At 53.0% G+C, this 23,964-nt stretch overlaps 9 protein-coding genes across 9 annotated transcripts; 4 read left to right on the top strand and 5 right to left on the bottom strand.

The window, feature by feature from the left end:
* Window positions 1-19: 19 nt before the first annotated feature.
* On the bottom strand, window positions 20-2,772 carry J7T55_008482 (aminopeptidase 2; the record flags this gene model as incomplete). Its single annotated transcript, XM_053138803.1, has 3 exons — window positions 20-493; window positions 548-2,462; window positions 2,525-2,772. 3 exons carry the CDS (start codon window positions 2,770-2,772, stop codon window positions 20-22), a joined length of 2,637 nt encoding a protein of 878 aa, XP_052997757.1.
* A 348-nt stretch (window positions 2,773-3,120) lies between these two features.
* J7T55_008481 (uncharacterized protein) lies at window positions 3,121-3,880 on the bottom strand (the record flags this gene model as incomplete). Its single annotated transcript, XM_053138802.1, has 3 exons — window positions 3,121-3,244; window positions 3,344-3,606; window positions 3,707-3,880. 3 exons carry the CDS (start codon window positions 3,878-3,880, stop codon window positions 3,121-3,123), a joined length of 561 nt encoding a protein of 186 aa, XP_052997756.1.
* A 1,825-nt stretch (window positions 3,881-5,705) lies between these two features.
* On the top strand, window positions 5,706-7,086 carry J7T55_008480 (enolase; the record flags this gene model as incomplete). Its single annotated transcript, XM_053138801.1, has 2 exons — window positions 5,706-5,829; window positions 5,894-7,086. 2 exons carry the CDS (start codon window positions 5,706-5,708, stop codon window positions 7,084-7,086), a joined length of 1,317 nt encoding a protein of 438 aa, XP_052997755.1.
* A 623-nt stretch (window positions 7,087-7,709) lies between these two features.
* J7T55_008479 (uncharacterized protein) lies at window positions 7,710-11,453 on the top strand (the record flags this gene model as incomplete). The annotated part of the gene is made up of 3 exons (XM_053138800.1): window positions 7,710-8,717; window positions 8,818-9,208; window positions 9,262-11,453. 3 exons carry the CDS (start codon window positions 7,710-7,712, stop codon window positions 11,451-11,453), a joined length of 3,591 nt encoding a protein of 1,196 aa, XP_052997754.1.
* A 334-nt stretch (window positions 11,454-11,787) lies between these two features.
* On the bottom strand, window positions 11,788-13,234 carry J7T55_008478 (dna-(apurinic or apyrimidinic site) lyase 1; the record flags this gene model as incomplete). Its single annotated transcript, XM_053138799.1, has 2 exons — window positions 11,788-12,800; window positions 12,868-13,234. The coding sequence occupies 2 exons, from the start codon at window positions 13,232-13,234 to the stop codon at window positions 11,788-11,790; spliced, it is 1,380 nt and encodes a 459-aa protein (XP_052997753.1).
* Window positions 13,235-15,267: 2,033 nt separating this feature from the next.
* J7T55_008477 (uncharacterized protein) lies at window positions 15,268-15,933 on the bottom strand (the record flags this gene model as incomplete). The annotated part of the gene is made up of 1 exon (XM_053138798.1): window positions 15,268-15,933. One exon carries the CDS (start codon window positions 15,931-15,933, stop codon window positions 15,268-15,270), a length of 666 nt encoding a protein of 221 aa, XP_052997752.1.
* A 1,385-nt stretch (window positions 15,934-17,318) lies between these two features.
* Window positions 17,319-17,744, top strand: J7T55_008476 (uncharacterized protein; the record flags this gene model as incomplete). The annotated part of the gene is made up of 1 exon (XM_053138797.1): window positions 17,319-17,744. The coding sequence occupies one exon, from the start codon at window positions 17,319-17,321 to the stop codon at window positions 17,742-17,744; it is 426 nt and encodes a 141-aa protein (XP_052997751.1).
* A 460-nt stretch (window positions 17,745-18,204) lies between these two features.
* On the bottom strand, window positions 18,205-19,113 carry J7T55_008475 (tp-dependent dna helicase pif1; the record flags this gene model as incomplete). The annotated part of the gene is made up of 1 exon (XM_053138796.1): window positions 18,205-19,113. The coding sequence occupies one exon, from the start codon at window positions 19,111-19,113 to the stop codon at window positions 18,205-18,207; it is 909 nt and encodes a 302-aa protein (XP_052997750.1).
* A 2,097-nt stretch (window positions 19,114-21,210) lies between these two features.
* J7T55_008474 (uncharacterized protein) lies at window positions 21,211-22,280 on the top strand (the record flags this gene model as incomplete). Its single annotated transcript, XM_053138795.1, has 3 exons — window positions 21,211-21,335; window positions 21,426-22,013; window positions 22,094-22,280. The coding sequence occupies 3 exons, from the start codon at window positions 21,211-21,213 to the stop codon at window positions 22,278-22,280; spliced, it is 900 nt and encodes a 299-aa protein (XP_052997749.1).
* Window positions 22,281-23,964: the final 1,684 nt, after the last annotated feature.

The raw sequence follows: 23,964 nt of genomic DNA, 5'->3' as shown, positions 1-23,964 counted from the left end.
TCGATCCGAAACATGCGATCTAGGCACCCCATCCATTCTGAGCCAGCCAGGTTGCCACATCGGAGCGGTCCCTCTCCAGCCATTGGATCTTGGACCTTACACCATCTAGACTCTGGGCCAGAGACTGATCGTATCCATTGGTGTTCTTGTCTTTGAAAAACTTTTCAACCTCGGCCAGCTGCTCCGGCTTTGTGAAGCTGGAGGTCATGATCTGGACCATAGAGCCCAGCATGGAGAGCGCAGGAGGCAGGCGCTTGTAGAGCTCGTCCCAGTTATCATTCATCCATTTGAAGAGTGCGTTAATACCCTCGGGATGGCTGCGCAGCCCGCTGGTGGGGAGATAGATGTCCTGGTCCTTGATCTCACCGCTAAAGAGGAGGTCCAGGGTTCTTTGGATGAGTTCCGGCTGCTTGGCGCGTCCGAGGGAGCGCAGCGCCGTATTGCGCTCGTCACTGTTGGTGGACTTGCGATAGAAGTCGATAATTTTATCGTACTGTGCACAGAGTTAGTATGGAAGATACCAGTATCTTGGAAAGGAACGACGTACCTCATCTTTGCCACCGTACTTCAGAGCCATGGCGAAAACGCTGCCACGAATGTTTGGGTGGATGGCACTCTTGTCACCAGCCATGTACTTGCCAAACATGTCCTTGGCGGCACTGATGATCTTTTCGTCTCCAGACAAGCCAGCACTTCCAAACAGCAAGGCCTTGAACTGCTGATCGACATGTCCATCATTTTCGGAGAAAGTCCAGCCCTTCGCGTGAGCCTTAGAGCTCACAAGGGACCGCTGGAAGTTCTCCAATCCCTCTCTCACACTTTCATCCTCAAAAATCCAAGCAGCCTGCACAGCGCTCAAACGGGCCACGATCTCGCCCCAAACGACGAATTCCGTCTCGGTGTCAAAGCCGTTGAGCAAGCTCAGAACACCAGAAGTCTTCTGGTAGCCTGACTGTGCAAGCGCTCCCGCGTCGGCGATCATGCCTGCCCGATCCTCGACACTCACGAGGCCCTTCTTGGCTGCATCTCCCAATTTTGCAAGACGCTCAGGGGAGTAGGAGGTTCGGTAGGGGTTGGTGTGATCAGCATTCAGCTTGTAGAAGTCCGTATTTGGGACGTAAAAGTCTGCTTCGCGCTGATTAAGAATCAGACCCCTGTTGACGCCATCCTCGGTCCGAAGACCAAGGAGAACGGGATATAGTGTCTCATCTTCCTCGGGCTTCACATCACCAGTCCGCAAGAAACGGTTCTGCTTGACGTGAATCTTATCTGGGCCGCTTTCGGAGACAGTCACAACTGGAAACCCGATCTTCTTCGTCCAGGTATCCATGACTTCCTCAACTTCTTTACCGCTGGCCTCAGCGAGAGAAGCCCAAAGATCACCAGTCTGTGTGTTGCCGTAGGCATGTTTCTTGAGATATTTCCTTACACCCTCGAGAAAAACATCCTCACCGAGATAAGTAGAGACCATGCGAAGGACACAGGAGCCCTTCATATAAGAAATTGCATCGAAGATCTGGTTGATCTCGTCAGCCCGCTTAACAGGGACCTCTATAGGGTGACTGCTTCGGAGAGAGTCCAGAGACAGGCCGCCCTGGAGGGTGTCTGTGACGAAAGTTTGCCACACATTCCACTCTGGGTAGAACTCGTTACAGCTGTACCAAGATGCCCAGGTAGCGAAACCCTCGTTGAGCCAGAGGCCCTCCCACCAATCCATTGTGACAAGGTTACCAAACCATTGGTGCGCAAGCTCGTGCTGCACGACCTCGGCGACTCGCTCCTTCGTAGCGGCACCACTGGCCTTCTCGTCGAGGAGAAGGTCGACAACGCGGTAGGTGACCAGACCCCAGTTCTCCATGGCTCCCTGCGCAAAGTCCGGGATTGCGACCTGGTCCATCTTTGGCAACGGAAACTCGATGCCGAAGACCTTTTCATAGAATGCCAATGTCTTGGCCGCCAAGTTGAGAGAGAAACGCCCGTGCTCGATGTCCTGACCTGGAGGTGCGTAGACACGAACAGGAACACGGAAGTCATTAGTTTCGATGTAGTTGAGCTCACCAACAATGAATGCGATTAGATACGTCGACATGAGAGGGGACTTGTTGAACTTGACAGCCTTCTTGCCAGACTGGACCTCAGTCTCCGATGCAACATCCATGTTGCTCAAGCAAGTCAGGTTCTTGTCGGCGACCAGGGTCACGGTGAATTCTGCCTTGAGTGACGGCTCGTCGAAGCAGGGGAACGACCTCCGTGCGTCAGTGGGCTCCATCTGGGATGTTGCCAGAACGCCTTCAGTACCATCGGCCTTCTTGTATGTTGAGCGGTAGAAGCCTGCCATCTTGTCATTGAGCTGGCCGGTGAACTTGATTTCCACCTGGGCCTTGCTGCCCTTGAGTATAGCATCGGAGAAGTCGATCTTGGAGACTTGGGTCTTCTCGTCGTACGAAACTTTGGGTGAAGAACTATGGTGACCAGTGAGCACGGATTCGATTCGCGACAGGGGCTCAACGGCCAAGCAGCATACCTAATAACCTTGCCGTCCGAGGAGATCTTGACGGAGTGGATGTCGAGCTCGAGTGTGTGCAGCGAGATGGACTTTGAGTCCTCGGCCACATCAAGGTCCACCACGACAGTACCATCAAAGGTGAAATTGGTAAAGTTGGGCTCCAGGGTCAGGTCATAGTGCCTCGGGACGACATTGGTGGGGAGGAGCTCTCTGCCGTTCACGTTGAGCGAGCTCGAGCCCTCGGTTGCGCCGGCGTGCCTGCACATGTTGTTTCTTCTGAATGAACAGTGACGAAGTTGAGGCCTATTGCGGGTGGGTATTCTCCGGGCACGAGGCAGTGGGAAGTTGTCTGAAGTCGAAGTCTTGATTATGGAATATAGCCTCTTGTTGAGGGGTGGAGGGGTTGCACCTCTGGCGGCTGGAGTCAGTGACGTTTCACGGTCTAGAATGGGATGAAATGTGGGTAACAAGACAGGCCCCTTCCAGCAAGCGGGAATAAACCTCGGTTGCTCTGGTCGCTTGGAGATGAAGGCGTTTTACGTTTGCGCTCAACAGACAGAGAGAAAGGCCAGCGTCCTTCAGGTGAGGGGATTTAAGAAGGCACGTACGATGGTCTAAAAGAGGATGGCGGCTGCAGTGTCCAGGGCAACCTCGAGGGCAGCAACAGAGCAGAGGCGCTTGCGGATCTCGAAGTCAAAAGTCTCTGCGAAGCGGCTGATCTCAGCGATGAGGAGAGAGCTAGAGACATGACCCAGAGACCAACCAGAAGACGAGCGAGGCTGCAGAGAGGATTAAATGATGGACTATTAGCTCGAGCCCTCTGTCTTTTCTCCTCACTCGCCGTTCCGCGCGTAGCCGACTGTCGATTGGGGAATTTTGATCTGGTGGTCCTGGTAGTCCAGTAGGTCGTTTGCTCTAGTCTTCAGATGTTGCTCTCGCCGTTTGTTAGGCGCCAGCGGCAGGCAGGGGGAGTTCACCCTGGTGACCGTTGGGCCTGCCGATTGCTGGTCAAGTAACGCCGGCCGGACAATACGGCCCTGGGCCCTTGCGAGCTCCCCTCGACCTTCCATCCATGTCGGCCCCAGCTTCAGTGGTCCCTTCTGTCATTATCATTTGATCCGTTGATTGTTGCAGATGCAGCCCCGCCAAAGCTTCCCACGCCTCTCAGAAGCTGCTACCACTTGCTAGAGACAGACTGACAGCCTGACAGCCTGACAGCCAGCTCATGCTTGTCGCATTGACCTGTGCAGGACCAAACGGGCCCGGGCCGTGACGGGCAATTGTCTGCGCCATAGCAACACGGAAAACTAAGACACCGTCTGAGCTGGTAGGCACGGTGGTGTTCCAGAAGCCCTGCTCGCCAAGTCGCGGCATGGCGGCTCCAACTCGGTGATTCAGCGGTGATACCTATGCCACGCGTTGGCTGAAGTCAGAACCCAGCACAGTCCATTGAGTAGACTTTGCACTACTTCGCTCGTCCTGTGTCAAGTGAGGCCACTGCCGACACAGACAGGCAGATAGGTCTCCCTTCCATTCTAGCCTGAAAGAGCTCTTCGTGAATAATGGCATCCCAACGGCGTCGAGGTTTTGGAGCGGTCCAAGCTCCTGGATTTTACCGTATTGGCGGAGGAGGGGGCATGGCGCCCATCGCATTGCATCTGTCACAACGGATGGGAGTCGAGGCCAGACCGGCTGTTCATAAAGGTGCAATACACCTCCGTCATGAACTGACGCAGGTGGTGTTGTCAGAAAAAGAGGAGAGCAGACAGCCGCATCGATCCCGAATTAGAATTTAGGCGAGCAAAGCAACGCAATCACGCCAACGCCATGTTAGACCGGCCAAGCAACGGATACTCCACTGGGTAATGATGTGATGTTTTGTCTCGGTCCAAGCCGCACTGACTTTGAATCCACACGTGGTGGTGTTGTTGGATCAAGATTTTGCGACGCCTGGGCTGCAAGCGGCACTCGAGACGAGAGGGCAGCCCGAGGGAATTTCTGGGACTTCTGGTCTGGGTGTCAGGGGCTCCGACAGCGGGTCTGCGAGCGACAAGGCGCGCAAGCTGACGATGGCGGCTCAGAAACATGAGATGTTGGCTGGGGTGATGTGAGCTTCCGGCGGTCCGGTCAAGCGTCGCGGAGCCCAGGATGAAAAATATCGCCCACGGAAGATGTCCTTGGCCGTGCTCAACCCTCAAGGCTCAGGTGAGGTGAGAACTCAGAAGTGAGCAGGCCCTGGCAGTACGAGTCTCCAGTACTGCCCGAAGCTGCAGCTGCAGCAGCAGCAGTAGCAGCAGTAGCAGCAGCAACGACAACAACGATGAGGCTGCTTGGTGGCCCACTCCCTGCCCTGCCGCAGCTATAAGCTGTGCCAATTGGCGGCGGGCCCCCTGCTTCCTACAGGAGAGATGCTGAGGTGGTACTGTAGGTGTGTTCGGGTGGGTACTGTGCAGCGATCCTATGCTTCTCAGGCTTTCCAAGGTTGTCTTGCAAGGTTCTAATGCAGGCCTACGTCGGTATGCACGGTACTGTATGCGTGTGTGGCTACCCTACTGTATGTACTACTAGTCAGCCCCTTGAGAGATGAGATCACCCCACTACCGCTCTGAAGCTGGACCCCTCCATCTCATCCCACCAAGACCCTAGACTCCCAGCTTGCCCGACAGCAACCCCGCCGAGAGCTTTTTAAAACGTTGAGGCTCCCTGCTTCCAACTCTCTCACCTTCTCGCCTTTCTGTCTCATTCTCAAATCCCTCAAACCACTGTCATCGTGAAGCTCGACGTAGTCATTTTCACCCCAGGTATGCCTCCTCCAATGCTTCCCCTTGAGCTCTTCCAGCTCCCCAGAGCTTCCCCTGCCTCGTCTTGCGTCACATCACCGAGCTCCTTCTGAGGCATTATCACCCGCTGCCTGTGAGGAGTCATGCTGGCTTCCTCAGAGTGAGCAACAGTCACCTCGGTGGGGCTGTCCCCCTTCCCTCAACCAGGAGTCTTGATGCTACTGTTTGATGAAGCCAATGGCTGGCTTGGCTTTCTCTCGAACACCAACTCAGACCCATTAGCTTCGGGGATTACCAACACGGGCATCACTGCGAAAACCATCCCTCGGGCACCTCACCATAGTGGCTATAAGAAAAGGCCAACACCCACACACGACTGGTCCACTGACGATTGTAACGCTTAGAAACACACATCCAACATGGGTATCTCCAAGATCCACGCTCGCTACGTCTACGACTCCCGTGGCAACCCCACCGTTGAGGTTGACGTTGTCACCGAGACCGGCCTCCACCGTGCCATTGTTCCCTCCGGTGCCTCGACCGGTTAGTTCACACCTGCAACAGGTCTTTTGCGGCGGTCAGTGCTGATACATTCTCTCACATCCAGGTCAGCATGAGGCTTGCGAGCTCCGTGATGGTGACAAGTCCAAGTGGGGCGGCAAGGGTGTCCTGAAGGCTGTCGAGAACGTCAACACAGTCATCGCCCCCGAGCTGATCAAGGCTGGCCTGGACGTCAAGGACCAGACCGCCGTCGACAACTTCCTGGTCAAGCTGGATGGCACCCCCAACAAGACCAAGCTGGGCGCCAACGCCATCCTCGGTGTCTCCCTGGCTGTTGCCAAGGCCGGTGCCGCTGAGAAGGGCGTCCCTCTGTACGCCCACGTCTCCGACCTTGCCGGAACCAAGAAGCCCTACGTCCTGCCTGTTCCCTTCATGAACGTCCTGAATGGTGGCTCCCACGCTGGTGGTCGTCTGGCCTTCCAGGAGTTCATGATCGTTCCCTCTGACGCTCCTTCCTTCACCGAGGCCCTGCGCTGGGGCGCTGAGGTCTACCAGCAGCTCAAGAGCCTGGCCAAGAAGAAGTACGGCCAGTCTGCCGGCAACGTCGGAGACGAGGGTGGTGTTGCTCCCGATATCCAGACCGCCGAGGAGGCCCTTGAGCTCATCACCGACGCCATTGAGAAGGCTGGCTACACTGGCAAGATGAACATTGCCATGGATGTTGCCTCATCCGAGTTCTACAAGGTCGACGAGAAGAAGTACGACCTGGACTTCAAGAACCCCGACTCTGATCCCACCAAGTGGATCACATACGAGCAGCTGGCCGCCCTCTACGGTGATCTCTCCAAGAAGTACCCCATCGTCTCCATCGAGGACCCCTTCGCCGAGGATGACTGGGAGGCCTGGAGCTACTTCTACAAGACCCAGAACATCCAGATCGTCGGTGATGACTTGACCGTCACCAACCCCATCCGCATCAAGAAGGCCATCGAGCTCAAGGCTGCCAACGCCCTGCTGCTCAAGGTCAACCAGATCGGAACTCTGACCGAGTCCATCCAGGCCGCCAAGGACTCTTACGCCGACGGCTGGGGCGTCATGGTCTCTCACCGTTCCGGTGAGACCGAGGATGTCACCATCTCCGACATCGTTGTCGGAATCCGGGCCGGACAGATCAAGACTGGTGCTCCCGCCCGGTCTGAGCGTCTCGCCAAGCTCAACCAGATCCTGCGTATCGAGGAGGAGCTTGGCTCCAACGCCGTCTACGCTGGCACCAACTTCCGCACGTCTGTCAACCTGTAAGCTGGCTGCGAGGAGGCACGCCGAGTGCATGAAGGCGGTTTTGAGCAATTGAGATATCCCATTGAGCGTCCACATAATTGAGAGGACGCATTAGTGCTAGCTACGAGAACCTAGCTCGATCATCTGCAGGATAACCAGCCTGCATTCTATGACCTGAGATGACCGAAATAAAAGTTATGAACATTTACAACTATTACGTGCAACAAGAACTGTGAGGACCTTTCAGTGACGCTGTGTGGCATGATCCGTTGTCTGCACTGCACTGCACATTATTCTGTGTATTTACGTAAGCCCAAATCGACCCAAAGCTACGCAGCGGTAGTTTTTTTTCTTCTCCCGCCTGTTTCCACAGCAACCGTGACGCACCATGTAACCAAGCAAGAGCACCCCTGTCTGAGTCAACATCAACAACTTACAGAAAGACGGTACCCTGTTCATCATAGCTTGTGACATTCACGCACGCACACAGCACTCAGCTTCAGCACTCGAAACCCGCCACTACCGAACCCAACCTAGACTTTTCTTCACATTAAAGAGACCACAACACCAATCTATTCCCTCATTCGAAACCACATTTATTTAATCAGCGTAAAGGCTCGACCCAGAGCAGCAGCAGCAGCACGATGCCTGCAGAAGACCTCATCAACTTCGATGTGATCGAAGCCCACAAAGAAAATATCCAAGCGCTTCCCAGCGGCCGATCCGCAAAGAAACTTGCCGAGACCTTCTCTCCTTCCACGGCGCTTACGTCAAAGTCAACAAGACCGGCTCTCCAGAGCCTTGCCACACCAACACCAGCAGACACAAAGAACATCAACGACTGCATCCGCGCCGAATACGAGTCAGAGCTCGCCAACATTGCCGAGGCCGATGACCCTCTCGACGTGTATGACCGCTATGTCCACTGGATATTGGACGCGTACCCCTCGGCACAGGCAACACCTGCATCACAGCTCCATACCGTGCTTGAACGTGCGACCAAGGCCTTCGTCAGCGCGCCCCAATACAAGAATGATCCTCGCTACTTGAAACTATGGCTTCTCTACATATCTTTCTTTGCCGACTCGCCACGCGAAACCTTTGTGTTCCTCGCCAGACATGGCATCGGTGAGACGCTCGCTCTATTCTACGAGGAGTACGCGGCCTGGCTGGAGGGCGCGGGAAGATGGGCTCAAGCCGAGGAAGTCTACAAATTGGGAATTGAGAGGGAGGCGCGACCGACAGCCAGGATTGTGAGGAAGTTTGGCGAGTTCGAGCAGCGTCAGGCTGCACAACCTGAGGCTGGCCCTTCGAGCCCTGCTCTCCCAACGGTCAGACCTGCACTGGCGGCTAAAATTGACCCTTTTGCAGCCGTAGAAAGGGACCCCCAGGCCCCCGGTCAGACAAATGGTCTCGGTGGACAAAAGTCTAAATCCTCTAAGTCGAAGCTACAGATTTTCTCGGACGCGGATGCGGCTCCCCCTTCTGCTATGGGCTCGCAAGCGTCTGGTTCGAAGGGCTGGGATTCAATCGGATCACTAGCGGATAGGAAGAAAGAGAATGAAATGGAACCCAAGCCATGGACAGGCGAGACTTTGCAGGCAGGAGGCAAGAAGAGCAGCGGGCTGAAGATGGCTGTGTTCAGAGATCCGGTGAGTCCGCCCGTCTCCAAACGTTCCCTATCATAGTCATTTGTTGATCGAATATCAGGACTAATTATTTTTGGCCGCTTGGCCTTTTGTATTGTATCAGTTCAAGTCTCAGCTTTCCAAATCACATATCACGATTGCCCCATCACACTACCAAGTGACCGTGAATCCTTCTAACGGCAAGAAGGAGCGAGTGTTTGTTGACCTACAGGCTGTGTACCCCAGCCCTGAGGTACCAGGTACTGAATTGAGTTTTGAGGAGATCTGGGCGGCAAATCGCGGTTGGCTTGACCAGACATGGCAGGATAATGAGCTACTTCATGGCAAAGCTGCAAAAAGCGTCGAGGACAGCGCGCCAATACTGCCCCAAAGAGAGGCGGACAAGCTGGTTGTGCGCCAGGATATCATCACGTTAGATGAGAACGGCCGCATTCCAGATACACATCGCACAGGAAGGAAGAAGAAGTTAGCCGAGGTCAACGAAACGCAAATTAGTAGGTGGATGTCTCATCGCAGGAGAAAGACGTTATCAGCTAACTATGAGCAGTCAAAGTGAAGCTGGACTCACCCACCGGTCCTAAGACCATGAAAAAAAAACACGCATCCGAGCCTACGATGACCATGCACACCAGGGCTGCTACAGACGACATTTACGACATTTTCAACGCCCCATTGAAACGCTCGTCCGATGAAGCAGATGAGAATGCGGATGACGAAGACTACGAGACAGACAGTAATTATACTGCGAGCGTGGCGGAAAGCACCTGCACGACTCGACAGATCACCACAAGCGAGGCAGGTGATACTGAAGAAGACCAAGCAGCTCGAGACGACGATACATCGGACGTCAGAAGCGTCAGTGGATGGTCCGATTTCTCCACAGGGCGACACATCCCTAGTATTGACCGAGATGATGATGACGATGAAGACAATCAGTCTGTCGTGTCCGACTTGATCAACATCAGAGATGCAGACCCATCTTTAGCATTCACCGAACACACCATCACTGCGCCTGAATTCGATGATGATGATGATGACGACGACGAGGATCTCGACCGTCCAATGCACGACGACATGTCTCCGCCTAGGACGCGAACGACCTTCGTTCCAGTGCCTCCGGAGGACTATGTTGCCGTGACGCGAACATTCCGGGACCCGGCTGAGATGGCTAACAACCGTCTCCCCTTTATGACGCCCATCACGGAGAAGACCGAAATGTCGCTGAAGGTTGACTCTGATGACCATGACCGGTACGGCACCAATAAGACTCCTAGTAGGAAGTATGGCGCAACACCACGAGAGGCTGGGAATATGGATTACGAGCCTATGAGCAGCAGTCCACTAGAGGAAGTCATCAATGAGGATTTCTCTCCAGTAAAGCACATTCCATTGCCTTTGCTTCCCAAGTCAAGACCAGCTCTGGCGCCCAAGATGGACGCGAAGGTAGCACCAGCCAAAGGACCCATCATCAGGGAAGCCCAGTGCAACCCTGTGGACGATGATGTTCGCAACAAAGTCCTCGAAGAAACACAACCGTCCTTGACTTCTGCCCCTGGTTTCTACGACCACCGAGCTGAAAATTACGGGAGGGGAGGCGAGATCCGAAAGTTTGTCAAAGCTTGCAGAAGCAGCAGGAACAGTACAGACAGAACAGCCAATCTCGGCGCCTCACCTATCATACGTCTCCCTGGCATCGAGTCAGAGTACACCCTGAAGAAGGAGCTTGGGGCCGGAGCCTTTGCACCTGTCTACCTGGTTGAAAATTCCCTGCCTGACGACGCAGAGGACGAGGAGGCACCGGTAGCGATGGGCAGGGGAACTTTCTCAGTCGCACATGACCACCGCAGGCGCCTTGAGGCACTCAAGATGGAAACGCCTCCCAGCGCCTGGGAATTCCACATGATGCGGCTGGCCCACGCGCGTCTCGGTCCACAGCACCACGCAAGTGCCTCCCTATCCTCCGCGCTAGAGATGCACCTCTACCAGGACGAGGGTTTCCTTCTCCTCCCATTCCACCCTCACGGCACGCTTCTCGATGTGGTTAACATCTTCCGCGCGGAATCCTCGGGCGTCATGGACGAGATTCTTGCGATGTTCTTCACTATCGAGCTATTCCGTACGGTCGAGGCTCTGCACTCGAAGCAGATCCTTCACGGAGACCTGAAGGCCGACAATTGCCTCCTTCGCGTCGGCGGCGACGCCCTGGGCGCGCAGTGGCGAGCTGACGGCGCCGGGGGCTGGGGGTCCCGCGGCGTGACGCTCATCGACTTCGGCCGGGGGATCGACATGCGCGCGTTCGTGCCCGAGGTCCAGTTCATCGCGGACTGGAAGACCACTGCACAGGACTGCGCCGAGATGCGTGAGGGCCGCCCATGGACGTGGCAAATTGACTACCACGGCCTGGCTGGGATTGTCCACTGTCTCCTGTTCGGCAGGTACATCGAGACGGTCAGGTGCGACGCTGGCGGGCTGGGAACGCAGTCCGGCCGCCGGTACAAGATCAGGGAGGGCCTGAAGAGGTACTGGCAGACCGAGATCTGGGGCGAGTGCTTTGAGATGTTGTTGAACCCTGGCGGGCACGTTGAGAACGAGGAGGGCGGGCGGATGCCGGTGCTGAGAAGCATGAAGGCTGTAAGGGAGCGGATGGAGGCGTGGCTGGAAAGCAACTGCGAGAAGGGTGTGGGTCTGAGGGCGCTGCTTGGTAGGGTGGAGGCTGTCGCCAAGGCGAGAAGGGTGTGATGGGTCCTCTTTCTCGAGGTTGTGCTGGACATGTTGTTTGGGCATGAGGGTCACGACTTTGGCATGCGGAGTTCACATGGCGTCAGCGGCACTTGGATTGGACTTTCATTTTGTTTTCTTCATCCAGGTTTTCATGAAGTTTTGTTGGTTCTCGTTGTCCCTGTCGCGCAGCGTCAACACACGCAAATATACCCTTTCCTAGCGATCATACAAAGTTTGACTGACGGACAAAGTCATTGTGCTGTCAAATACACCGATCATGATGTTTGAATCCTTTCCCCGACCGAACGCCGACGCCGCTCAACATCAACCTGTGAACAAGGGAAATAATGACTTACTCGCTGTCCTCGTCGTCTGAGGAGGCTTTCTTGCCCTTCTTCTTGGTCCCCTTCTTAGCATCCTTAGCGACCTTCTTATCGACCTGCTCCTGTATCTTCTTCCTCTCAGCCTCGCCCTTGGCCGACAGCTCGCTTTCCCTCTCCTTAAACTCCTTGCTCTCCGAGTCTGCCCCGATAAGCCACTCCAGCAGCTTAATTTCATCAGCCCAAACCTGCTTGTCCTCCACCGTCTTGCCATCCGCACTCTTCCTGTCTATAGGTGTCTCCAGCACCATAGGCAAGTTCTGGAAGCCGTCGTAATTCATGACATTGTGGAAAGCTCGTAAGCCCATGAAGCCAGTGCCGATGTTGGCGTGAAGGTCACGGTGCGACCCAAAGGGCGCCTTGCTGTCGTTCAGGTGCAGCGCCTTCAGGTAGCGCAACCCGACTACGCGGTCGAACTCGGCCATGACGGCCGCGAACCCCTCGGGCGTGGCCAGGTCGTAGCCCGCGGCGAACGAGTGGCAAGTGTCGATGCAGACACCCACGCGCGATTTGTCCTCCACGCCGGCGATGATGTCGCGCAGGTCCTCGAATCGCCCCCCGATGATGTTGCCGTGCCCGCACATGTTCTCCAGCACCGTGACGACCGACCGCGTCGCGCGGTGCGACTTGTTGAGCTGCGCCGCGATCCGGCCGCACGCCGAGGCCATCGTCTCGCCGCCCGTCGAGCCAGGGTGGAAGTTGTAGAGCTTGATGCCCAGGGCGTCGCACCTCTTCAGGTCGTCGACGAAGTTGTCGTAGGCCTGGTCGGCCTTGGCCTTGTCCGCCTGCGCGAGGTTCACGAGGTAGGACCCGTGCGGGAGGACGTGCAGGCTCTGGTCGTACTTCTGCCCCTTGGCTGCGGCGTGGAAGGCGTCGCGGTCGTCGTCTTTGAGGGCCGGGGAGACCCACTTGCGCTGAGACTTGAGGAAGAGTGCGAATGAGTTGGCGCCGATGTGCACGGCGTTCTGGATGGAGTTTTGGCAACCTTTGAAGGGAGCGTCATGTCAGCTAGGACGTTTGAAAGAAAATGCGTCATGATAATGACTACTGACCTCCTGCACCGCTGACATGTGCGCCGATGAACATCGCTCGCTCAAGCGAGCTGACGGCTGTCCTCGCAGCGAGCGGCATGGCGTCTGCTTCTTTGTCCTTCTTGGTTTTCCGCTTCTTGGGGCCGGGTTTCTCCTTTTCGTCCTGTTCTTCCTCGTTGTGACTATCACACTGGTGATCCTCGTCTTCGGTGTCATCAGCTGCCTTGCGCTTCTTGCTTGCAGTCCTCTTCTTTGGCGTAGCGGCCTCAATTTTGGTCTTGATGACCTTGGCCTTGGCTGCGGCGCCGTTGGCTTTGTGAACGACTTCCTTTTCGGCTTTGACGGCTGTGGTGGTTGCCTTCTTCCGAGGCGACGTCCGTGGAGGCATTGTGACTTTGGATCAGAAGCATCGATGATGCATTGGAAGGACTGAAAACAACTTGGGAAAGATTCGTGTTGAAGAAAGAGCGAGGTATGTCGATTACGTCGAGGGTCAAGCTCGAGAATGTGAGACGAGCTAGATCCCTGTCGACGCGCACGACTGAGACGCGACTGCACGTGGTACTGGCGTTCCCCGACGTACAGTACCAATTAAACTTAAACTCGTGAAGCGGCACTTCCTTTGAGAAACCTGCCGACATCTTTTATTTCACTGGAAGGATTTACTATCTGGCAATCGTTTCAATCTTTACAGTGAATAAGTCCTTAGTTATTCCTCACACTTATGTCCCATAAGAAAGCAAATGGCATTTTATCATATCGAGTTGCACATGTGGAATTCCTTCGACTGCCCTCTGTACCTTTGTTTGCATTCGTGTCTAACTTCAGTATCACAGCACAGCGGAGTTTAAAATTCTAAGAAGTCAGACAGGAGCAAGTCCAATTTACTCCACGAGTCTCTTGCAAGTTTTGGTCAGTTACCTGAACTACGAAGTTCGGTCCTCAGCCCAGAAGAGGCTGTAAGTACTAGAGATGATCCCCAGGTGCCATCGGAGTTTACCATTGGAAGCTACCAGGACATTACCCATCCTAGAGAGCTTGGGACACAATAGTCATCTACGAAATACTATAATTCGGCAAGGACGAGTCACTGAGTGCCCAGGTAGTTCTTCTGGAGTAGTCGGAACTGTTTGTTACACGGCGGACTCGCCGGCCCCGACAACCGGGTTCCAAGCCGAGCTTGATTCCGTATACTCCTTTGTCCAGACATGTTCACCCAGCGCTACACGTGGCTTGTCGGGTCCGATATTGTTCAGAGGGTAATTCTACTAATTGGTTCCTTTTTGTAGGCAATCTCATGTTTAAGGAGTATACATGCTGTCCTCTAACAAGCTGTTCGGGCTCCGGGTAGTGGTGGCAGCCTCTGCTTTTTGAAAGCGGGCCCTTTGTCCGCCCACATCCTTCTCGGATTCCAAGCGCCCTCCCCGATTGGCAATTAAGTTTCGGATCAGTCTAGACACGCGGCACAACGCCGCCTGAAAACCCTGCAGGGTCATCCGCTTCATGCAGCAACAACATAAGCCACAAATTTTTCTCAACTTGCATCCACATTCGGCCGTGTGGCCTAATGGCTAAGGCGTCAGATTTCGGTTGAAATCATCCTCTCTGAAGATTGCGCGTTCGACTCGCGTCATGGTCGATTCTTTTAGTTTTCAATTCGAGTCCCTTTTGGCTACTGGAAGTCTGTTGTTATGATGTGGTGATCTCCGATTAGTGGTGAGGCTCACTGATGATGCGACATGGTTGTAACCTGGGGAAGAGTATACACTGCAGTATGAGGAGCACCTCATTATAGTGAAACCCTTTAGATGCATTGTAGAGATTCGACATGAATGATCTTTTTAATTGCATGCGGCAATGCATGAAAGAAATGGCACAACATCTCTGTACCTATTGCCAGGTGCTGCGCATGGACCACATGACACGGACTGACACGTGAGCGGCTGAGAAAAGCTTAAACCTTATATCGGGTGATGAGTCAGCAATTCCGGTCAGGCAATTGTATTTCAATACTAAGAGCCGTGAGCGAGTTTTAGATGCATTTTCCAATGGGCAAGCCCCTGAAGAAAAATGCAACCAGAACCGGCCAGATTATCAGCCTCAAGAGCCTAGTATATGTATTGTCTATATATACATATATATATAGACAAAATCAGGCATCATGATAAGTTGTCGATATAATATCTGAACCTTTTCGAAAAAATTCGGGGACCTTTGAGATTTCAGGGATTTGAGTTCTGTACTATCTAGGTGCAAACGACCCAAGTATGAGATACCTGAAGTCTTTCAGCCTCTGTCATGTTTTCTGAGCGAATGTGATTGCCTAGAAACATTCAATGCGATCCCAAGATAAGAGATCCTCCATTGATGTCCCATTCTCCACATCCGTACCATGTTTTCCGTGATCATGTAGTCAGCACCTCAGCGGCGCTTGGCAACACCATGTCGCTTGAGGAAGTCAATACGCTCCTGGCGGTCGGTGAGAGCCTCGTACGCAGGGGCATGTTCCGAGTCGCGCGACAGCTTCCAGACATGCGTGGCATCTCGGACAGCATAGGCCGTGGGCTGCGTCTGGCGCCAGCCGTCAGCAGCACGCTTGACCTTCTTGTTCTTCTCGATCCAGGTCTCCTTCTTGGGCGAGACGTCCCGAGCATGGCGGCGGTCGTGGTCACCACCGCCATCGTCCTCGCCATCCTCCTCACCGTCGGTCGGATCCTTGTCAGTGCTGGGGTCCTCGTCGTCGCCGTCGCTGCCGAGGGCACCGGCGGCCGAGCCCTGCGGGACGTCGGTCGTGGCACACTCGTCGTCCTTCACGAGCTGCAGGCCGCAGCGGTTGGAGGATTCGGGGTCCTGGCCCTGGTCCAGCCCATAGAGTACGACGCCGCCTTGATCGTCGCTGGCCTGGGCCGAGCTGTACATGGTTCGGACAAGGCCGTTGCAGCAGTCGCCGACTTCTTGCTCCTCGCAGACGATGCTGATTTCATCTTCCGGGCAGTCAGAGTCTTCGTTCAGGTATATGTCAAAGGCGTGTACGTGGTGCGCGAGGAGGAGAAGGGAGGAGATGCAGGTGAGTGTGGCAGAACGCATGATAGAATTTTAGATTCGTATAAAGTCTGGAATGCTGTCGGAAAGTGATCACTGTGCAGTAGATAGGCAGTGCTGAGGTGCTTGGGTGTCCAGATCCAACTTGGACTTACCGTTGGGACTCTCGCCTTCCTTTATATTTTGCGACTTCATGTTTGTCGGGCTTGGAAAACGCATTTATCGGGCGCCTGGGCTCTTGATCGAGTAAGGAGCACGACTGCAAGTCACGGGCCATGGATTACAGACTCACCTTTAGGCGGACATTTGGAATCGTGATCGCGATCGAAGAGAACTTTTGTTGATGTCTCAACTGCGGCTTTGCCGATCGGTGTTTGCGTGAGGCTGCGAGGCTGGGTTGTGTTTGAGCCGGGACTTTGGAGGTTTGTCGTATCACAATTGTCTTACCGCGGGAGGGCATTTGCGGGTGAGGTTGGGGGTAGAGGATTCGTGATGATGTAACCCCGAGGATTCACAAGAAGGAACTTGCACTGCACTGGGGATACAGAAGCCGCGATTACTTAATTACTGAAGTACCTTCCTAGGGTAGATAGTACAGTTGCCCTGCACCACAACCTTCATTGCTCCTACGCCGCTTCCCATATGCCTCTAGGGTAACATTGAACTCCATTTGTGCGTCCCCGGGACATTAACAACAATCTTCACTCGAAACAAATTTGTTCTTCCTCATATATAAAACAGGCGACAAATACCCACATATCAACCTTTGACCGTCTTAGAACCTCCATTTCAAAAGTATTGAATTCTAGAGATGATACTGCAGTGAGTGTTGACATCTCCCACAACCATGTCTCTCATCTGCTTACTCTAATGACATCACCCACAACCGTGTCTCTCATCTGATTACCCTACGTCGTTATATTATCTGGGTAAATCTTATGCAATGTACCACCTGTGCCTAAATTGTCTCAAATCCATATTAATCATTGCCAGACACCCGATAGATATCGGTAAGATAGCTGTGGTCAGTGGAACGTTGGGCGCCGGTGAAAGACAGTAATAATTCACCCAGACATCATGACCGCGTAAGCTGAGTAAAACTTGGGTGGAGTTCAAATTGTGTACAAGATCTGCAATTGTGGCTTTGCCAAGGGAGCTGTGTCGTTTTCGTTGAAGCCTCTAGTCTAAGACTTGATACTCTCATGACTGACACCGAGCCTCAGAACCCGGCTACTTAAGCAAGCATTTCTTTATAGAGATTTCCCGTATAAGTACTTCAGTATGCGAGCATTTTCTTGGTTCAAGTTTTGTTCATCAATGAGACGGTCTTCTCATCACATATACTATCACACTTCTCTCCAGGCACCAACAAAAACACGCTTCCGCATCCCCAGTCATCTTTCTTGCGTCCAGTCTCACCCACTGCCAAGATGTTCACTAACATGAAACTCGCCAAATCACTCACGGCCGTCATTGGCCTCGCCCACTTCGCCATCGCAGGTAACTTTTGCCTGTCCTACAGCTACAAATCTATGGGCGGCAAAGGGGCGCAAGACTGGCGGACCTTCCCGGCTGGCGAGCCGTGCGACACCACCAACTATTTCGACAAGGACATCTGCCCTTCTCTCCCAGCGGGCGGAAGGCTGTGCGACGTCAGCTACAACCTCGTGTCAGCTGAGGACGACACCATCGAGGACGCCGGTTGCAGCATCGCCCTCGAGATCGACGGGACTGTCTACCACGGGCGCCTGTCTGATGATGAATTCGATGGCAGCGAGTGCGGGGGCAAATGCGGGTTCCCGCCCCGTTTCTTCCAGAGCAGTTACATCTTTGAGGATGTGCCCATATGCGACTGAACATATCAAACGATCCATGATCGCGGCGGTGTAGTAGGCAGCATGCTGGTATAGTGTCGACGGTGTGATCTATTGGCTACAACCGTGTCTGACCCAATCAAGTAGTGGTGCTGAATTGGGATTTATTGAAGGACACACACACACACACACACACACAGAGAGAGAGAGAGAGAGAGAGAGAGCGTTTCTGTGCGGTAGCCTTTTTTTTCCCCCTTCCTTTCAAAATGTGTCAAGGACTTGCAGTGGAGTCAGCATCGCCACCACCGGGCAAATGAAGCTCACGCAGCCCTGCATACTCCCTTACCTATGTAATAAAACTCATGCCATAGTCCCTATAAGACGTGTGATCCGCGCCGGTATACAGATTCACCACCGCTGAGTTTCAAAATGTTCTGTGCCTCAGTGCGATGTGTCAATTCAAGTGGATATCCAGAAAGCTCCTTCTATAAGACATGATAACTCATTTGACATTAAACGCGTAGACACCTTGCCCATTTGTAACATAAACCACGTCTTTGTCTTTCTCGCCACGTCCGGCAGCGCAAGCCGTCGGCGCGCTGAGCTTAGCAACGACGACAGGCTTGCTAGCAGAGCCGCCGGCGGGATCGTACTCGACAACCTGATTAGCCCCGCTGTTCGTAGTAATGTATAGTTTGCCACTGTTTCCGAAGCAGAGGTCATCGCCCATCAAGTTCGACCAGAGTGTAGAGACCGCGCCGGTTGGTTTGGACGTCGCATCGACCGACACCTTGTGGAAGCTATTCTTGAAGATGTTCGTGTACCACACAGTACCGTTGCCGTATTTGAGTCCGTCAATTCCGAACGGGATCGGGCCACTGGGAGCCATGGTCGGGTCGCTGAGGGCGACGGAAGAGTCGCCGGACGAAATTGTCAGCTTGATGAGGTTGCCCTGGGCCGCGTCGCCGAGCAGGACAGTGTCGTTGTTGAACACGGCCAGGCCGTTCATATTCTTGGCATCCGGGATCTTCTTTATGAGCGTCGCCTTGGGTGTACCACCACCAGTGAAGTCGACCTGGTGCACCGCCGTGCCCTGGGGGGAGCCGCCGATGACGATGAAGACGTCTGGCGCAATCTCGCCGATCCCGCTCAGGCCGGCTGCCCCGCTGACGGCAACGGCCGTTGAAGATGTCTTGGCGATGGGGTCGACGGCGTACAGGTTGGGACTGTTCATGTTGGTCACGAGGAGTTGGCCATTGGGGCGTACCGCGATGTTCTCGAGTGAGGATAGCTTCACAATCTCACTTGGGGCCGCCTGGCGGGTATTAAGAAGTGCCGCAGCAGCGAGGCGCTGGGTTGATGCAGAGAGAATCAGGGACAAGCTGCCCAGAAGAGTTGCTAACTTTTGCATTTTGGAAGACGTGTAGATAATCCTTCAAAAGTGACTGAAACTGCGGTGGCTATGTCGATGGATGATGGTGGTTTCGTCCACCAGGCGGTTGTGAGTGCAGCTCCCTTCTAGATATTCAGGTCTGTTTTCCCGGAGCGCGGTTAAATTGAGCAGCCAGTTCATCAGCCACTATGGCTAATCTTGTGTTGAGAATTATGACCACTATACTATGTCTCCAAAAGGGTGATCACACCCAGTTCCTGTCGCCATAGGCTCACATGGTCTATATTTTCTCCACAATCTTCACAGTTGGGCCAAGATGTGTACAGAAAAACATTATTTACCGGCTTAGCAGTTGCACCTGACTAGATTGCCACATCTATTACGTTCGGTGTCGGTGTGCCATCCTCCGATATGTCTCCGCGATTTGTCGCAATCGACTTCGGAAGCGCGCGAGTACCAACATCTCGGCGGCGAAAGCGCAGCGCCGATGATGGCCGGGGAAGCCTCCACAGGGAGTCAGGACTGCAATGTCTCTGTACCTCGGTACGCATTAAAAAGTAGAGCGAATCGAGTGCTATGTGTCCTTCATTTACCCTGCGAATATGACCAAGCCACGCGTCTGGATATACCATCACTTCACATCGACCGGGCTCAAGCGAGTACCTTACCTGCCAACCGACGCACAAAGTTCTGTCACTGGGGGTAAATTTGTGAGTGTAACCCCTCCATGGATATGGCCAGCGACTTGAGACGCTGCATAATTACTCAATTACTGTTTAGTAGTTAGGAAAGGTACTGCGAGGCTTACTAACTAGATACTTTTTAGGACTTACCAGGCTACTAGTACGGCATGACTGATATAGTTAATCACAAAAGCGGCAGTGCGGATTACATTACAGGTATCACAGGCATTCGTTGTTAGACGAAGTTCTATACCTGAACGGCTTTCTACGAGAATAGGGTGGGCCCTGTAGCTCTCGTGGGATCATCCTATGGTGTATTGGCAGCTCAGTTACAGTTCGAGCTCAGGAGGAGAAATCAGAGATGAAGAAGCTCAAAGACAAAGATGAGGATGAGTGAGGCCTGAAGCCTGAGTCCATACCTAGGTCGCCCCCCCCCCCCAACAGGACCCGAAGTCAAATAGCGCAAGAACAAGCAACGGCTGGAACTGGAAAGCCTAATACCAAAGGAAAGACCTTCACTTGTCCCAAGTCAGTGTTCTCTGCCCCGTCTCACCGCACTTACTTGGCCGTTTAATCCCATGGGATATTTTGCTCTTTGTCCTTGAATCACCAGCGGGTGGTTGCACCCACTTGAATCTCAAAATTCTATGGAGCTGATCCTTCGTAATGACTTGCGCATGAGTTTCAGAGTGAGCTGACAGTACTATGTGGAATTTAAAATTTATATCAAACTGGATGAGGCAGAAACCCAAATGAATTGATCTATGCTTCTCTACAAAATTCGCATCCGAATTGTGCGAAGCACCTTCGATTCTGATATTATGTGTCTCTCTCGTTAGTTTAAAAATGGAGTGGCAAAATTCCTGGCCGTCATCGCAACCTGAATTTCATTACGCGCTCCTGAGCTGTGTTATGATGTCTCTGAATGGGAGTACAAGTCTGACTGTTCTCATCTTACCATCCTCCTGCCGCAGTCCTTCCATATCTGGGAGACGAAGCATTGTGGAGTATGTGCCTATTCCTGGGACTTAAAGCTGGCCCTGTTCTTCTATGAACCAACCCCGCCGGCTCTAGCTCAAAAGAATACAAAACCAGATCGAATAAATATAAACGATTACTCCTATAACTGCTCATTTTATTGGCTAGACAGGTGGCCATACAGGTGTTTTTCTTGTGATGATACAAACACTAGCACACCCTCCTGAGATACATACACTCAATTTGCATTGTGCTTAGTGCCCCTAGTGTACTTCCGCTAACAGTATTAATCTTAGTATTTTTTTTATTTTTTTTGAGAAATGGCCGTAATGGACATTGATGGGCAGCTACCAAGCTGGCTGAAAAACATAAATCCGCCCCCCCCCCCAAGGAGAACTACATTTTATATCCTCGACATTATCTCCTCGACATTATATCCTCGACATTATCCACAATGGACAATCACGGATCAGACCAGGTGAACGGCCCAATCCGCCTCTGGCAAGACGGAGACATCGTCTTTCTCAAATACAGCCAACATTTCCTCGACAAAGATTACAAAGAGCTCATTGCTTCAGGGTATGTACACCGGCAAGCTACCGGCCACCCAGTGATTATACTTCAGGCTGGATCCGGTCGAGCTATTGTCACGCCGGTCACAGCCTACAGCTCTGGGCCCGAGATCAACTTCCTCCCGCCTTGGAGGATGGCTGCTCACCAAGAGAAGCACTTGCACGACTTTCACGCCTTCATCGGCACAGAGCTACCACCGAACAGCCCTCATGAACATCTCAAACTCTCTGATCCGGGATCCAAAATGAACAAGCCAAGAGCGTCATGGGTCTATGCCAAAAATTTCTGGACAGTGCCATACAGGGTTCTCCTTCCGTGGAACAAGGTTCCAGGACGATTGCAAGTTTCTGGGGAGAGCCTGGCACGTCTCAGAGCTGACATCAAGCTCAAGTATACTGTCGAGCTTCAGAACGCCTTTGCTAGGCTGACCACATACCACATGAAGACAGGGCCTCTCCAAGCTCCCAGGGTATCTCAGGCTCCATATGCTGGCAAACATCCTAAGGGCCCAGCTATCGCGCGCCACAGCTCATCAGACTCAGAGGGTACATTACCGAAAGCCTGCTTTGCCGCTCACAGGAGCTCAGCCATGAGGTCTCAGCAAGTATACCGAGGAGGCAAGGCCACACAGCACCCCAACTATGAGCCCTTCGGTTGTCGACATGCCTCAATGAAGAGCGTATCGTTTCCTCCAGCAATGCGTCCATGGCGCCAGCCCGTGGCGGCATGAAAACGCGAACGATAATGGCAGACTCTGAACACAGTGAGACTCGGCCTCATCGGCCTCGTCAGCCATACAAAGACCACATGTGGATTAATTCAGACTTCGGAGACACCATCGCTCTCAATCGCGTCGCGGCCCTGGTCGAGAAGCAAATCAATTCTGGTCATATGACCTCTCAGAAAACGGAGTCGATGAACGACGAGATAACAATTGGCACAAGATCATAAGACCAGGAGAAAGAGCTTTTGCCCCCACCAGGGAGGAAAATAGCGCTTCGCCCTTGCCATGTGCGACGTCGAGATGGACAATCGCCCCCGTCAGAACCTGCACTTGAGATATTGTTAGATTGGCAGGAATGAAAATTTAACAAAATCACTTTGGAAGAGGGACTTGAGTTGTTTTGGTTTTTCTGAATTAGATAGATTTCTGTTTGTCCTTGGTGGTAATTTCTTTCGTATGAATATCTATGAAGCCGTGATTCAGGACTTACTAACAGGTATTCGAATTTCGACAAAATATAACCCAAATATCTGAGAACTATGTAACATACGATTTTGTGTTAAACGCTTCGGTCGCGTGAAAAGTATGTTTTGATAACTTTATTATAGTCCCCCTTGCACCGTATATCCCCCTACTTGACGTGCTCTGGGAATGGAGTGAACTTGTAGACAAGCTGCGTTGGATAGTGTATAGACTTGCCCAGATCCTTTCTGCACTTAACAGAGCAAGACCGAGGATATTGAGTAAGGTGAGTTGTCAGAGACCAGCGGATAGTCAACAGCCATCTCTTGTGCTCGAAGAACAAAATTAGAAACTTGAAATAGGGCGATGATACCAAGGACCGAATTTGGGCTTCATTCTCAAGCAAGTCAAATCAGGATAAACGAAGTCTCCCGCGCATCTCCCATTGTCACTGAACGACGCAACTCATGGCAAACATTCCCGCGGGGTATGTGTGCTTATTTTCCCAGCTCCGGATCATCAACTGACGCGCAAAACGTTTAGGAGGTACGCCGCACGCGAGACCAAGACATCCCATGACAACCCGTGGCGTCGTTCAATTGACTAGACCTTCTCCAAGAGCCAACGAATCTTCTGTAGCCAAATTTGATGAGCGAATCAAAACACTTGACATTCTAGTAGGCATCTAGGCGACTGTGTGGTCACGTAGCCACTGGAAGGGATACCGTGGCCCCCAAGTGGTGAATTGCTGTCAAGGAAGTGAGTTACCCTGCAGTTGGCTTGGAGCCACTGCGAGCCCGATATTCCGTCTAAAGAAGGCCTGCTGTATTTCGAGTAATTAACAGGCCTTCACTGTAGAACAAGCAACACCTCGGCTGGCCGGTCACGTACACTACTACAAACCAACTAAAACTTCCAAAATTCAGGTGGCTTTGCATGTGGTGTCGTGAATAGGTGGGTGGATCACAAGTGCCCTACTGTAGCATGAGCCACAATATCGGCTTCCATCAGCAACGACAGGCTGTTGGTCATTTTGTCAGGTTGGATCTGGGGCACATACGGTAGATTGTCACTATACGAGGAGGTGGGGGCCACCGGCCTGTCCTTTAGCGATTGACAGCCTCATCAAGGTCGAGGGCCTGTTGATGACACGAGCACCCACACAAAGGACAATCAAACCTTGCAAGGGAAGGACAAGTATGGATCTCTGAGGCCTGATCCTATTTGGAACTCGACTCAATGGCCATGGGGGCCTAGAATCAATGCACATAAGGGAACACGAAGTACTTTTTGAAGAAGACTGGCTAGAATGTCGGATCTCCCACGGCGAGGCGCAAATGAGTGACTAAACAGCTCCGAAGACCCCAGAATTGGGTGGTGACTTGCGTAGTATAACCTGCTAGGGGATAACCTACTTGGAATGTTATGGGATAACCTGCCTTGGGAACA

The sequence above is a fragment of the Diaporthe amygdali genome, assembly GCF_026229845.1.
Source record: "Diaporthe amygdali strain CAA958 chromosome Unknown NODE_4_length_2575358_cov_65_588622, whole genome shotgun sequence".
NCBI lineage: Eukaryota > Fungi > Ascomycota > Sordariomycetes > Diaporthales > Diaporthaceae > Diaporthe > Diaporthe amygdali.
The sequence above is the reverse complement of the archived record's forward strand: the minus strand, read 5'-3'. Positions and strand labels throughout refer to the sequence as shown.